This window comes from Aythya fuligula, chromosome 19, assembly GCF_009819795.1.
Source record: "Aythya fuligula isolate bAytFul2 chromosome 19, bAytFul2.pri, whole genome shotgun sequence".
Lineage (NCBI taxonomy): Eukaryota > Metazoa > Chordata > Aves > Anseriformes > Anatidae > Aythya > Aythya fuligula.
Genome location: NC_045577.1, coordinates 6,412,120 through 6,426,787, shown reverse-complemented (window position 1 = coordinate 6,426,787; position 14,668 = coordinate 6,412,120). Strand labels below are relative to the sequence as shown.

General features: G+C 64.4%; 2 protein-coding genes across 4 annotated transcripts; both read right to left on the bottom strand.

Annotated features, from left to right (window-relative positions):
* Window positions 1–48: 48 nt before the first annotated feature.
* TTC16 (tetratricopeptide repeat domain 16) lies at window positions 49–4,798 on the bottom strand. Its single transcript, XM_032200518.1, has 9 exons — window positions 4,629–4,798; window positions 4,265–4,355; window positions 3,913–4,059; window positions 3,217–3,635; window positions 2,901–3,142; window positions 2,236–2,377; window positions 2,005–2,164; window positions 1,261–1,418; window positions 49–194 (listed from the first exon to the last, which is right to left on the bottom strand). Exons 1-9 carry the CDS (start codon window positions 4,796–4,798, stop codon window positions 110–112), a joined length of 1,614 nt encoding a protein of 537 aa, XP_032056409.1. The 3' UTR covers window positions 49–109.
* Window positions 4,799–7,755: 2,957 nt separating this feature from the next.
* CERCAM (cerebral endothelial cell adhesion molecule) lies at window positions 7,756–14,147 on the bottom strand. Of its 3 annotated transcripts, none has more exons than XM_032200617.1 (12): window positions 14,047–14,147; window positions 11,481–11,591; window positions 11,012–11,129; window positions 10,774–10,908; window positions 10,492–10,696; window positions 10,289–10,408; window positions 10,082–10,158; window positions 9,828–9,934; window positions 9,604–9,736; window positions 9,305–9,432; window positions 9,035–9,238; window positions 7,756–8,424 (listed from the first exon to the last, which is right to left on the bottom strand). In XM_032200617.1, the coding sequence occupies exons 2-12, from the start codon at window positions 11,552–11,554 to the stop codon at window positions 8,190–8,192; spliced, it is 1,536 nt and encodes a 511-aa protein (XP_032056508.1). In that variant the 5' UTR covers window positions 11,555–11,591; window positions 14,047–14,147; the 3' UTR covers window positions 7,756–8,189. The 3 variants fall into 3 exon arrangements, with proteins under 3 accessions (XP_032056508.1, XP_032056507.1, XP_032056506.1); XM_032200616.1 differs by lacking the exon at window positions 14,047–14,147 and adding an exon at window positions 13,075–13,152; XM_032200615.1 differs by lacking the exon at window positions 14,047–14,147 and having other exon boundaries at window positions 11,481–11,888.
* Between the last annotated feature and the right edge of the window lie 521 nt (window positions 14,148–14,668).

The following is a 14,668-nucleotide window of genomic DNA, read 5'->3' as shown; positions in this document are numbered from 1 at the left end:
AGCTCCAGGGGAGACTGTGGTGCTACAAATGGTTTTTAAAATTCCTTTTATTCAATATTGATTTCTACAGCAGACTGAGGAGTTGGTGCTATACGCTGCTGAGCCTCTTTTACATCCTTCTGCTGGTCAGACCTCGCAAACTTTGGCTGGGCCAGCTCTGCTGAGCTTCCTGGGGGCGCCACTTATGTGGGAACCTGAGGACAAGCGAGAGAAGAGCAGCACTCCGAGCTGTCAGGCATGGGGTGCGTGGCACTGCTGGCCTTTGTCCTGCGTTAATCTCTGCAGTTACTGGAGCACAGGTCAGAGGAACCAGAACCATTCAGTCTCTGGGAACAAAATTCTCGAGGGGTGGGTGAACGGGGAAGTTCTGATGCTCCCCTCAGGCCCTGTGCTGAAACTGCCCGTGCTTGGGACCATTCCAGCCTGCCTCCAGAGCCAGAGCTTGTGGGACAGTGACTGCAGGCACCACCCAGCTGTGGCCTGGGAGCTGGCCCAGGACAGGCTCAAACATCCTGCCTCTTTCAGAAACGTTGGGTGTTTCTAATTTTAAAATAAATCTTTTACGAAATAAATAGTTGGGGAAGAGTCATTTACTTGGGTTCCTAATTGCAGCTATCGCAGGAGGACTTGGGAGACTTGCAGTTGTGTGGGCACGGCTGCCTGATGCAACAGCACTTCGGGGATTTGGTGGCCCAGAGATGATGGTCTCTAATTAGGTGACTGGAAACAAGACAGGGGCCTTTCCCAGGGGAGAAGGAGAAGTGGCAGTGGCTGGCCCAGATGTTCCCTGCAGAGGAGCCAGCAGAGGTACAGGAACACCACGGGGCCTGTGCCACAGCTACGGGCAGCCCTTTTTCCCCTGTGCAGAGCACAGCTCTGTGTACAAGGCCACGTTCCCAGGACTTGTGCCAGAGCAGGAGGCAGAAGGCACGCAGCACCTCGCTCCCCAGGGGGGTCACAGCAGAAGCTGCTGGGTGGCCGTGCAAGCACACAGCCAAGGCGAGGTGCTGGGTGGGTGCTGGGGTGTCCAAGCCCACAGCCTGCATCACAGGCTGGGTAAAGGCTGACCCCCTGCGCCCTGGTAGCACACACAACTTGTCACCGCTCTGGCACCATGAGTAATTCAGCAGTTAGCTCTGAAGGCAGCTGAAATGGGCCCCAGTGCTTCGGAGCAAACAAAACTGCCACGCTCAGGGCTGAGCAAACCCCTCTGGGAGCAGGCAGTGCCAGCAGGCTGGCACCTGAGACAAACCTGCTCACCTACTGCTGTCACACCAGGTGTCATCGGCCAAAATTGTGGGTTCTGGAGGGCTCTGAAGCGTTTTCTCCAAGGTTTCTTGGGTGAGGCGTCCGGTCTCACTCCTCAGGATAGGCTGCACAGTCGTTCTTGGAAAGAGGTGGTGTGTGAGGGAAAGGATCTGCAGTGGCAACAAGACGAGACCTGGGTGTCCTCCTGACGTACCAGCACGCACAGAAAAGCTTTCCCCTGCAGCCAAACACCTGCCTCGTGCCACCAGCGAAGGATCTGGCAGCCTCCCCGGGACCTGCCCCGACAGGGAGCCCGTTTTTGTTTTGTTTTTCTGTAAATAAGCCCCTGATCTATTGAGCCGTGCTGCTGCCCCACTAAGTGCCACGCTTGGCAACAGCAGTGTGGGGACACGCTCCCCTCATCGCAGCCAGCTGCAGGAGGGCTTCTGCCTTGTATTAAGTTCAAAGAAACAGGAAAATAAAAATGAAGAGGAGGAAAGAGCCCTGCCCAATGGCTCTACCACAGAACTGCTGTAACAGCCAGGCTGTAACCACTGCTGCTTGGCTTGGACCCGTACCCCAGCAGGACCCCTGACCCCCAATTCATGTTTCTTGGTGCCAGCTGCTGGCCCTGACGCAGAACACAACCACCAGGCTTGTCCCAAACCACCAGGCACAGGCACTGCAGCTGAGGCAGCAAGCCAGTGACTGCCTGGTCCCCGAGCAGGGCAGGGGGGAGCAGCAGCAGGGCCGTACCTCGCTGTCCGTGGGGTCCAGCCACAGGCTCTGCAAGGTGTCCTCCCTCGTGCTCTGCACCTTCTGTGGGCACAGGCGGGCCCGGTGCAGGTGGTGCAGAGCTTCCTGGGGGTCGTGCTCAATGGTAGCAGAGAAACGAGCCTCTGCCTGCTGGTACCACCTGCGAGGGGACAGGAGCACACACAGGGCTCTCCCTGGACCCTCTGGAAGCTGCACCACCCTCCTGCTCACCTCGCCGCCATGTCCCGACGACCCAGCTCGTGCAGCGCTGCCGCAACACGTCGCTGCACACCGAGGTTCCCTGGGCTCAGCTCCAGCGCCTGCTGGTAATCCGCCAGCGCGTGGGCCAGCTCCCCCAGGCGAAGGAAGCAGTCTGCAACGAAGCCGTGCCGGCGTCTCAGTGACCCGGAGCAGCTGGGGGCTGGCTGCTGCCCTGGGCCTTTGCCTGGAGCTCTCCGTGCCGGTGGGAAACACACGCCTCGTGTTCAGCCCACCCCAGGTTTCAGCATCGTTAGGCAAAAGCTCTGCGGCCACCAGGAGATGCAGCCCGGTATGGGAGAGGGCAGCAGATCCCAGCCCTGCCCCTGAATAGATCTGGTGGGGAGGGAGCAGCACAGCCAGTGGTAAATCCTCACTCCTGGTCCTCTTCCCACTGCTGAAACAGGAAAGGCATCTCTGGGGGGCACAGAGCTCTTGTCTGGGAACTGGGATCAGGATCAAGAGAGAACCCAGAAGCCCTACTACCACCTTCAGCCACCAGTCCCTAACACAGGACCCCAGAGCAGGGCCTTTCCCTGCATCCACTGTGTAGGTACAAGCTGCTGCTCTTTGACACCCCAGCCCTATCCCTGAGCCCCTGTTCTTGCCCTGGGGACCCTGCTTTGACCCCCACTTGCCTCCTCTGTTGACATAGAGCCCCTCCTCTGTCCTCTCATCTCGCAGAGCCTCGCCAAGGAGCATCACAGCCTCATCGAGCCGGCCCCGGGCGTAGCAGAGCACGGCACGGTCGTTGTAGGTGAGCGCCAGCTGCCGCCGAGCCTCCTGAGCCTCCGGGCCCTCGTCGGCACACAGCTGCCTCGCCTTGGCCAAGTCCTTTAAGGCTGCACCGAAGTCCTTCAGCCGTCGGAGGAGGGCCCCCCTGCGACACAGGGACAGAGAAATGAAGACTCGGACACCAGCGGGGCCAACTGGCCGCAGTAACACGTCCGCCACCTGAGGGTGAAGAATTCGGCAGCCAAGGGGTTGGTCTCGATGGCAAAGCTGATCCTGAGCAGGGCCCCGTGCAGGTCCCCGCGCAGAGCCTTCGACACTGCCTCAGCCTTGGCCTCCAGGCCTCGCCTCCGCAGCCTCTGCTGCAGCGCCTGGGCGGCTCCGTGCTGCGGGTCCAGCTCCAGGGCCCGCTGGATGTCCTGGTGGCACAGGGACAGCTGCCCGGGAGGCCGGGATCCCTCAGGACCTGGAGCTTCCACCTGCGTCCCCCACCTCCAGGAGGAGCAGCCAGGATCCCTCGGGGACTGGAGCGGCCGTACCTGCCCGAAGTGCTCATAGAAGGAGGCACGCAGCACGTACAAGTCAGGGTTCCTCGCATCCTCCGCCAGGTCTCTGTTGAGCATCCGGAGGCACTCGGGGAACTTGTTGAGGGCAGCAAGGCACAGGATGCTGCAAGAGGAGAGGGGCGCAGCTGGCGGGGAGCCCACGGCAGGACCAGCGCAGCTGAACAGCCTCGTGCTGCTTCACCTCCTCCTGCGAAACACCCTGCGGTGGGGCTGCAGCTCAGCTGCTCGCGTAAAGGCCTCCAGGGCCTCGCTGTAGAGCTCCTGGTCCAGCAGACATCGTCCCTGCAGGGAAAGCCTGTCAGCGTGGCCACAGGGCAGGGCTGAAGGCAGGGAGGACGGAGTGGTAGCTCACCTGTAGGTCAAGGACAAGGGCTAAGCGAGCCAGGCAGTGCTGCTCCCGTGCAGGTCCCAAGGCGAGCACCTTCCTGAGGTTCAGAACGGCCGACTGGAAGTCGCAGAGCTGGAGGAAAGCCTCTGCCCGCTGCTCGTACAGCTCTGCCTGCACCACAGACACCCTCAGCCCTTGCTGCCCGCCACCCAGCAATACTCAAGCTCCCCAGGATCAGCCTGGCAAGAGGCTAATGCCACAGTTTCACGTCCTGAAACCAGATGCTGGTGTTGCTGGTGTTACTGGTGTTACAGCCAGCCTTCACAACACTGCCTCCCCTTCCCCGGCATGTCCCCAGCCCCCTGGGACCCACTACCCGCTGCGGATCCAGGCCGATGGCTTTCGTGTAGCAGATGATGGCTTCCTCCCACTGGCCGCAGGAGGAGAACTCCAGCCCTTTCTGCCAGCTGTGGGGAAGAAAAGAGCCATGAGCTGGGCCCAGGCTCTCGCTGCCAAATGTGGGAGCTTGTGGAGCCTGTCAGGGTCCGAAGGGAGCTCGGCTCCAAAGGCAGAGCCGAGACACACACAGGGCTGGAGGATGGCTGGGGGGATATTGAGGACTGTGTACCCCGCATGCTCCTGCCCACGCAGAGTGCTGCTGAAGGCAGTTAGAGCAGGTAACGGGTACCGGGTGCCCCAGCTGTGACTATGTTCGGAGGCAGAGCAGCCCCAGCACTTACTGCTCCCGCATCCTGCCCTGCACAACCGCGCCGAAGGGCCCCGCTTCCCTGGGGCGCTCGATGCCGCGCAGGCAGTGGCTGGACCCGAAGATCCTCTGCAGAGCCCTCTCCCTGCTGGCCTCCAGCTGCTCCTCAGGCACTGCTGTCACAAACAGCTCCTCGGCAGCCATCTCTGCGTCCCCCTGCAGCAGCACGCAGCTCCCTGCAGCCCTCCTCTGCCCCACAGCCCCTCCTGAGCATCCCCCCCCCAGCCAGCATCCTGGGGGGCACCCCAGCCACGGCCAAAGCTGGGAGGAAGGGAGAAGGGACAGGGAAGGGTCCCCCCGTACCCCCAGGGCTGTGGAGGAGGCAGCACGGAGGAGCCCAGCCCGACCCCACGATGCCGCCCCCCGCCCACAACCACGATGGCGGCGGTGCCCGGGAGCAAGATGGCTGCCCCCTCCCCTCCCCCCAACAAGATGGCGCCGGGGAGGTGCCCTGTGAGGGGGCGGCTGGCCTCAGGGCACGTCCCTGTGGAGAGGGGCTCAGCATCCACCCGTGGCCTGGTGCTTGCAGCGTAACGTGGGGGATTTTGTCCTTTTACCCCACGGGGACATGATGGGGTCTAGCCCTGTGTTAGTGCTGTGCAGTGGGAGGGGGTCCTGGTGGGACAGGTGCTGTCCCCTCCTCAGTGCAGGGCTCGTCATCCCCAGCTCCCATTCCCCCCTCTGCTGCTGACAAGTCCCTGCTCCCCTCTCTCCCCTTTTCCTCTCCCTCTTTTCTCTTTTGCCCTCTTCCCCCCGCCTCCCCAAGGCAGACAGCGTTTTGGCAGGGCGGCGGACATGGAAACAAGCAGCTCTCGCGGCCCCGCCAGGCTTGGCAGGAGCCCGGTGTCCTGGCGCAGCCCAGCACAAACCTCGGCCAGCCTCATGTTTCTTGGAGCTGGGCCCCACACACCCAGGGAAGGCATGGGGGCCGCTCCTCATGGCCCAGCACCGTCCCCTCACCCTTCAGCTGCCTGTTTGGGACCAGTGCTGGCAGCTCCATGTCTGCCAGGAACCCTAGTACTCAGGTGCCATCGGATTCTGTCCCCACAATGGCAGTCCCAGTGCTGCAAGGGGTGGCCCGTGAAGGTGGCTGCAGCTCTAAGGGTTTCTCGTTGGAAGCCCTTAGGGAGGTTCTGGGGGAAATTGGGTGCACCTGGAGAGCTGCAGGGCCAAACTGGAGCACAGGGCAGGGACAATCGGGACAACATACAGAAGGGATCCGAGCAGGGACATGAACAGGAGGAAGGCAGGAGACCCTTTTTAGCTGTTTGGCCAGCCAGCCCTTCTGACAGCACCAAGATATCGCTACCTTCTGCACCATCATGACTGCAGCGTGGCTGGGCAGGGGCTGCTGCCTCCTGGGTCCCTCCCTGAGGTCCCTGCTGGTGGCTTTAGCCTCACGCAGTGCTTTCCAAACATCACCTTCCCATCCTCACCTGCATGTTCCCTGCTTCGTGGATGCACTGCGGCAGCATGTCCCAGTGCCGTGTGTCATGGAAAGCCAGAGCTGCCTGGAATTTCCTAGCTCACCAGCTCATGAGGTCTACTCCCACTGAGCTGGAGCAAGCAGTGGGGAGGTTGAGGTACCGTCATAGTTTTTGAGTTAGGGTTTTTGTGCCAAAACACTGGAGTTTTTGAAAGCTGGAGGAACTCTGGCTCCTCCTGGCCAGCCCCGTTACAGGTCCCTTGCCAGAGCGGGCAGCCCAGAGAATGGCTTCTCCCCACCACCACCACTCCAGCATCCCAAAGACCCTGGGCTCTCCTTGGCACGTCCTGCCTGCCCTACAAGCCCTGAGAGCACAGTGGCTCTTTGCCTGCATCCCAGCGGGCACTGGAACATGTCCTAGGACCCTTGCTGTGCCACGTGTACCACAGCACTGCTGCTGCTTCCTTCATCTGCTCCAGCTGGCAAAAGACCTTCACCCTCTCCATCTGCAGCTCCCAGCCAAGAGCTCCTCAAGCTGCAAGGTCTGCAGCGAGGTTACCTGCAGCCAAGGGATAGGCAATGTGGCAAAGGCGTCCCCAGCCTCCCATCAGCTCTCCATCCTGCCACAGCACCCGTGCACGTACTGTCTGGGACCCTGTGACTGCAGACTGCACGTGGCCATGTCCCGCTCCCTGTTCTCCAGGGGAGCCACTGGGATCTTCAGGCCCTCTGTGACCTCCTGGAGCTGGTGGTTCTCCTGCAGGAGGCCCCTGGTGTAGCTGTTCACCCTGCCCTGAATCACACTTTCCTGGATCGTTATTTTGGTGGCTTCAGACATCCTGCTGTGGGGCTCACTTGCCACCTCCCCACCACCTCCATCAGGCTGGGGGGCTGACAAGGAGCTCACGTTTCCCCCCACTCACCCAGACTACAGTTAGTTGAAGCATTTTTAAGAAACTTGCTCCTCCACCTCAGTTTTCAACCAAACATTGCCCTGCAGAGCATTTACCCGCTCCAGGGAGCTGAGGTTTCACACCAAACAAGCTCAGGCTCTTGAAAAGCAAACACCCTCCTCCAAATCTGGCCACAAACTTGACAAATGCCAGAGCCCAGCAGGACTCAGCTGCACATCCCAGTGCTCAAGCTGGTGTCAGGTCTTCAGTCCAAAGGTCAAAACCTCCACTGAGAGCATCGGCGCAAACGAGGGAAGTCATTTTCATTGGCGGTACCTGGGGAGAGCAGAGCTCCGCAGGAATGGGTCCTCCTGGCTGCCTCCCACCGCCAGCCCCAGGGGGACAGCGATGCACGGGGCCACCAGCATCACTGACCGGTACCCACCGAGGGTCGGAGCACACCGATGGCTGCCAAGGAGGGATGGGGCTCTCCCCTGCAGCTCTGGTTTGCTAGAAGGGGCTTTTCCCCATACCCCTGCCCCACAGAAGCACCCTGATCAGCACACCACATTGGTACAAACTGGGTCCTCTGTTGGGTCCAGCCTTCACCCCAGGCCTGGTCCTGCCCCAGGAGCACACAGCTCCATTCCCTATCTCTCACCCCACTGTTCCTCATTTCCCTTTTTCCCGTTTCCAAAGCAATCACCCCAAAGCACAGCCAGGGCAGGCTCTGGGATGCGATGCGGGGCAGTGCTGCCCAGCACACCCAGCAGCCGGGCACGTCAGCTCCAAACAGTCTGGTTTAATCCTCCCTGTGCTTCAGCCCAGACGCAGCACAGGTGAGGGACAGGCCCGGTGGGTGGCAGGAGGCTTTCTGCCTTCCTCCCACACCTGCAAATCCACATGAGATGTCCAAAAAAAAACAGAAGTTTGCACCATTCGGGACAGCGCTGGCAAACCAGGAAAATACATCCCCAGCAGAGCGGTCCAGCAGCCCCTCTGCCCAGCTGGGCACCGGCTCTCCGAGAGCCCTGGGGATAAATCCCACCTTGGGGGCACCAGTGATGCTCCCCACGGAGTCCCGACGCCTGGTCCCTCGGGGAAAAGTAGTGAGCATCCCTGCAGGTCCAGGCAGGAGCAACTGTGAGCAACCCAATGTTTTCATGCCGGGCTGGCAGGGGGTCTGGCTGCCCCCGGGGAGGCTCATCCAGCAACCTCAGAGCTCATCATGGGCAGAGGAGCGCAGGTAGCCCCCGCTGCCCCGTGGGTCCCTCAGGGTTTTCCGTGAGCCCGTCCAGCCCGTCTGCTTGGAGTCGTCGTCCCAGATGGTGGAGGTCTCGGTGTCGCTCAGCCAGTTGCTGTCCCCGGCGTAGTGGGTGGGATAAACCAAGAGGGGGTGAGCCGAGAACACCAGCAGGTCCCGCGGGGAGAAGTGCCGCTTGTAGTCCTTGCTGGGGAGAGCGGGAGGAGAGAGGCTCACACAGAGAGCAGGGCTGGAAAAGCTGTGCTGGGGAAGCCACCGCGTGGGGAGGGACAGCGGGTAGCGGGGATGGGCACGGACACTGCGTGCTCAGAGAGCTCTGGGTGCTGGGGGGCTCCTCGCAGCTCCCCGTCCACATCCAGAGCACTGTCCACCTTTCACCCTCACATCTCTCCATTTTGATGTCCTGCTCTCTGCTTTTCCCACACCCCGTCTCCCCAGGGACACCCCCGGTGCTCCCCCTGACCCCCAACTGCCTCCCCCCACCCCACCACTGCCCCCAGCCTGGGATGTGGGGCAGGGAGGTTCCCCCAACGGGGCTGAGACCCCCGTGCGGGGCCAGCACCGTGCCCCAGCCCCGTCCCCGCCACCCCCCCACGCTGGCCAAGGGCCATTTTCCAGCGGCTGGCGGCCAGGCGGCGGCTGGGGGGGGAATGAGCTCATGCTGCAGATGTTTTCCTCCAGCATGAGCAACGCCGGGGGGAGGACAGGGAGGGGGGACGGTGACGACAGAGAAGAAACACATGTTCCCACAGCAGCACGGCCCCACAGCCCCCCCGAAATCCCCCCCTGCTCCTTACTTGGGGTGCTTGTCGTACATGATGGGCAGGAACTCGTCCACCGGCAGCATTTTGGAGAGGGGCTCGGCGGCCAGCAGCTTCTGCGCCCCGCGGTGGGAGATGGCGTAGGCCAGCGTCCAGTACGAGTACCCGGCCACCACCAGGTTCCGCACACCCTCCACGGGCGCCTCGTCCTCCGCATTCACCTGCTTCCTCCCCAGGTAGCTGCAGGGCGAGCGGTCAGAGCCAGCCCCGTGTGTCCCCCCCTTGTTGTCCCCTCCCGGCACCTACATGAGGTCCCAGTCCTGCTGCGCCCCCTCCAGCTCCTCCATCAGGCGCCGCAGCCGTGCCGGGAAGGAGACCTCGAAGCGCACGTCGTCCTCGAACACCACCGAGCGCTCCAAGCCCCGGGACACGATCTGCAGGGAGGGCACAGCGCTGTGAACACACCCCAGCACCACACTGGGCCATACTGGGCCGTACTGGGCCCGCTCACCCTGCAGGAAAAACCCTCTCCCCGTGGCTCCAGAGAGCCAGTGCTGCACACGGGGTCCCTGCCCGGTGCTGGTGTCCCCCACCCGGTCCCATACCTCCTTCCAGATGCTGTAATGGCTGAGGAAGCAGCCGACTTCACCCTTGGTCAGCGTGCGGCCGGAGAAGGGGTCGTAGTACTCCGGGAGCATGTCCACACCCAGCACCTTGATGTCGCTGCTGTTGAGGGTGCTGCAAGGCACGGGGTCGCATTACTGAGGTGTGTGTGTCCCCAAAATGCAGCCCCCTCCCCAGGGTGACAGAGGTGGCCCCGCACGGTCACCTCCCGTCCACGGCGTCCACCACGTGCGCGGCGATCTCCAGCTCTCGCAGGGACGCCAGCATCCGCTGCCGCCGGTCCGGCCGCCGCACCAGGTTGATGAGGAAGATCTGGGGAGGAAGAGGAGAGCCCCACGGGGTGTGGGGGGGGACATCACCGTGGGGACAGGGGCTCGGCTGAATGCTGTGGTGGTGGGGAGCAGCACGTGGTGAAGGAGGGATGGAGGGGAGGCACGGGGGGGGCTGCTGGGCACTTACCTCGTCAAAACCCATTTTGGTGAGAGGCTTGGGGGGGACCGAAATGTGCCTGGAGCGCTGCATGGGGGGGCCATCCACTGCCAATAGATGGGAAATCCCTTCAATGGAGCCCAGACCCCTCTGGCAGGGACCCAGGGCTGACAGCCCCACATGGGGACAGCACCAGGACCCCTCACCCTGCGCCACCGGGACCCCCCCAGCGCTCACCCATGGCCTCCAGCGTGAGATGCACGAAGTTGACGCGCTCGTCCTCCAGCGTCTGGTGGGCCTTCACCGGGACGTTGATGTAGCCAAAACGCTGCTGGTTGCACACGTGGACCTCAGCGCCTGCAGGACCACAGCAGAGGGGGGTGAACACCACAGAACCCGGCCCCCGAACCCCTTCTCTCTCACCCTCCCCAATCCCTCACCCGCCTCCTGGCAGGAGTAGGCGAAGACGATGATATCGTCGAAGGCCCAGGTGTAGTTGGGGTGAGGCGGGTAGAAGGCCAGGCGCGCCGCCGCCTCCTTCCGCAGGTCGATCAGGAAGGTGGCGTACACCATGGGCACGGCGAAGCAGCCCCGGCGCTGCCGGTTCTTGGTGGGGAAGTAGTCGGCCGTCCGGCGGTAGTAGCCCTGCGGCACAGCGCGCTGAGGGCGGCGGGGCGCGGGGCACGCAGCGGGGCGGCCCCCCGGGGGTGTCGGGGGCGTACCTGGGGCGTTATCCCGCACCAGAAGTTGGAGTAGAAGGTCTGCGAGTCCAGCATGGGGGCCACCACTGACTTGTTCTGCGCCATGAGGAACTTGAGGGTCTGGTTGTTGGTCAGGATGCTGTCCGTGTCCACGTACTGTGGGGCACAATGCAGGGGCTGGAGGTGCAGGGACGCCCGCCGGCCACGACTCCTCCTGTGCCCTATATGCACGGTGCCCCCCGTGCTCCTCCTGCCCTACCAGGATGTAATGCGCCCGCTGCTCCCGGGCGTAGCTCAGAGCCTCCTGCTTGAGCCTCATGAGGTTCTCGTAGCGTTTGTCGCTCCAGTGCTTGGGGCCGAGCTCGTCGGGGTAGGCGCTGAGCGAGGGGGGAGGAAGGCGGGGGTTAACGGGGACGCACAGACTCGGTGCAGGCTCCGCGTGCCGGCCGGCTGAGTCAGCCCACGGCTGCTGCTGGCAGCCGCCCCAGGTCTGCAGCGGGATCCCCATGGGGCCGGCGGGGCCGTGGAGCCCCACAAGCACGGGACGGGGCTGTGCCGCCGCTCGGAGCTGCCCCAAACCCAGCCGGGGAGGACAACGGAGCAACCCTCCGCACAGAGGCCTGCCAGCACCCCGCATCCAAGGGGCAGGTGGAAGGAAAAGAGGGTTCAAACCCCAAGGAGAGGCTGTGGGGTCACTCGCAGCCTGGCCCCGTGCCTCCCAGCCTCACCTGGGCCCCTCCGCCTCCTTCCACACCACCGAGTGATAATCCCTGCCCACCGCCACCAGCCACTCGCGCAGCATCGCCGTGGTGTTGTCCGAGTTGTGGTCCGTCGCGCACCTGGAGGGGGGGACGGCAGCCCCGCGGGGAAAAAAAAAACAACAAAAACCCTTCCCTGTGCTATAAAAACTGCCAGCCCCACGAGGCTGGGGCAGAGAAGGAGGGGAGTGGGGCTCGCTCGGAGAGGCACCGTGTAATTTGAAGGAACCAAAGCTGCGCTCGCAGCAGGAAGGCAAACGGGTCATTTCTTCCCCGACTCTGCCTCGCCAGCACGGGCTGTCCCGCGGCTCTCGCTTGCCCTCAGACCCCGTTCTTGCAGCCCAAAATCAGCTTTGCCTTTCCTGGCCCCGTAGCTGTGGCTCCTACCCCTCTGCGCCCCTCTGCACCCCCTCCCCAAAGCTTCCCCCCCGCCACACACAGACCCCGTCCCCAAAATGATGCCTGGGGGCAACCCACTAGGATGGGGCTGAACCCCACATCACAGCGGTGCCACCCCCATGCTCCTCGCCCCCCTCACCCCACTGCAGAGCCCCCGAGCTGCCCCCCAGGCCCTGGCACCACAGGGACCCCAAGGACACGGGGGGAAGGCAGGGCCTGGCCCCGCACGGCTCCGGCAGCGCCTGCCACAGACATCGGGTCCGGGGAGGCTCCAGGGGGTGGCACAGCGAAGGTGACAGCCCCCCAGCTCCCCCCCAGCACAGCCTCCCCCCCCAAAGAAAAACCCTCCCTGGCCAGCCCCTGCCTCGTCGCCCATAAAAGCAGCTGGGGGAAAGTTTCCAGCGAGCTCGGGCAAGCGGCGGCTGCGACAGAGCGGGGAAGGGAAGGGACGGGGGCACCTCTCCCACCCCACCGGCACGGTAAAAGGGGTTTGGGGGGGCTGTGTATGGGGGTGGGGGGACGGGGACAGGCTCAGTGGGGAGGGGGAGGCAGCGTCTGTCCCTGGGGATGTGGAGAGCACCCCCCAAACCCGGGGTGCCCCTCCCTCGGCAGCCCCACAGCTCCGGGAGGGGGGCAGTGGGGGTCTCTGCCCCTCGCTGCAGGCTGTGCCCCCCCCCCCCAGCCCCTGGTACCCCAGCCAGGGCAGAGCCCCCCGCACAGCCCCAGCCCCTTTGATTACCCGCAGGGTCCCTGCTGCCTGCCACAAACGGGGGGGGGGGGGCACTCCCCAGGTTCCCACTCCCCAAATCTCTGCCCCCCCCCCCCAGGGGCTCCCACTCCTCCAGGATCCCATTACCCTCTCCCTTATCCCCCCCAGGGCCCCCATTCTCCCCACTCACCCCATATTCCCCACGCACCCCATTCCCCCCCCTTCACCCCCACACCCCCCAGAGCCCCCACAATCCCCTAGAGCACCCCCCAACCCCCCCAGACCCCCTTTACTCCCCCCACACCCCCCCATCCCACCACCCTCCCCCTCCCCGGAGACCCCCCGCACCCACCACCCCCCCTTCCCCCCAACACCCCCATTTCCCCCCAAACCCCCCATTGCTCCCCAGACCCCAAACTCCCCGGGGGGGGGGGTCCCGGCGCCCCCCCCCCACACCACAGCGCGATGCTCGCCGGGGGGAAATCCAAGCGCTCCAGTGCGCCCAGGCAGTGCGGCAGCGAGTGCTGCGCGTTGCGCGCCAGCAGGGCGAGCACCACCCGGGGGGGTTCGGGGTCCGGGGGGGTCCCGGTGCCGGGGGGGGTCCCGCTGGAGGTGCCGGTGGCCAGCAGCAGCAGCAGGGCTCGCAGCAGCCCCATGGCGGAGCGGCGGCGGCGGGCGGGGAAGGGGCGGGCTCCGCGCCCGGGTTGGGACCCGCCGAGCTCCGCGCACCCCCCGCCCCCGGCCCGGCCCCTGCACGGACCCCCCCCCACCCTCCCCCTCGCTGCCACCACCGCCCCGGAGCAGGAGGAGGAGGAGGAGGAGGAATAAGGGGGCTACAGGGCCGAGGGGACGCCCCCACCACCACCACCACCCGGGGAGGGGGGCGCTTTGTTAGATATTGTGGGGAAATAAAGCCGGCATCCCAAAGCCCCCCCCAAAGCCCCCCGGCGGGGTGAGAGCCAGGCATGGGATGGCAGCCCCCAGGAGGTGCCCCCCGTGCCCCTTCTCACCCCCCGTGCCCCTTTGCACCCCCCCGTGTGCCCCCACCCTGCGATTTCCACTCGTGTCCTGCTGCAGGGGGCGAGGGGCTGATGGCCACAGGGGGGCCGTGGCTAGTGGGGCTCAGCCACCCCTTGCCCGCAGGTGGCCGAGGGGTTTGGCCCCACTGAGCCCCCCCAGCAGCAGGCCCCGGGGCCTTTGCAACGTGTCCGAGCTGCCGGACTTTGGGACATTTGGCCAGAAATTCCCTATAACCAACCTCCGGCCCCATAAATACTGCCCGGTACCCACAGCAAGCGTGGCCGGGGAGAGGCCGTGTCCTGGGGAGAAAGTGGCCACCCCGGTGGTGCTGGGCACCCCTCGAGATGGTGTTCCCAGTGCTCCCAGTGCCCCCAGTACTGGGAAGGGACCGGGGGCGCGTTGCCAAACCTGCAGGCCCACCCCACATCCCAGCTGGGTGTCCGCTCCCTGTGCCTCCATCCTGCTGGGATCCTGGCACCTCCAAAACGTGGCCGGGAGGGCGAAGCTGTCCCACGGCACCTGGAACAAGGACAGGGGAGAAAATTACCCGGGGGGGGGGACACTGGGAGCACGGGGACACCCCATAACGGGCGGAAAGGGAGCAAAAATACATCTACACCCCGAGCTCAGACGAGTATTTTGGGGACGGGGTGGGTCAGGGAGGCTCAGGGCGCTTTGCAGCGACATGGGGAGGGCTGCGGGACCCCAAAACCCGGCCGCACAGCGGGGGACACCCCAAAACCCCGCAGCAGGGTCCCCGGGCAGGACGAGGTCCCCGCAGCCGCCGGGTCCCGGCTCCAGCAGCGCGGCCGCTGCTGCCACCTCCCGGCCCCGCGGGGACGAACCGGGACGGGCCCGGCCGGGGGGGGGGACCGGGGGGGGATGCGGGGCCGTGCCTGCAGCCTGACGGGGGGCAGCCCTGTAGTCCTGCGTCCCTTTATTCCTGTGTCCCTTTACTCCTGTGTCCCTTTACTCCTGTGTCCCTTTACTCCTGCGTCCTTGCATGCATTTATTCCTGTGTCCCTTTATT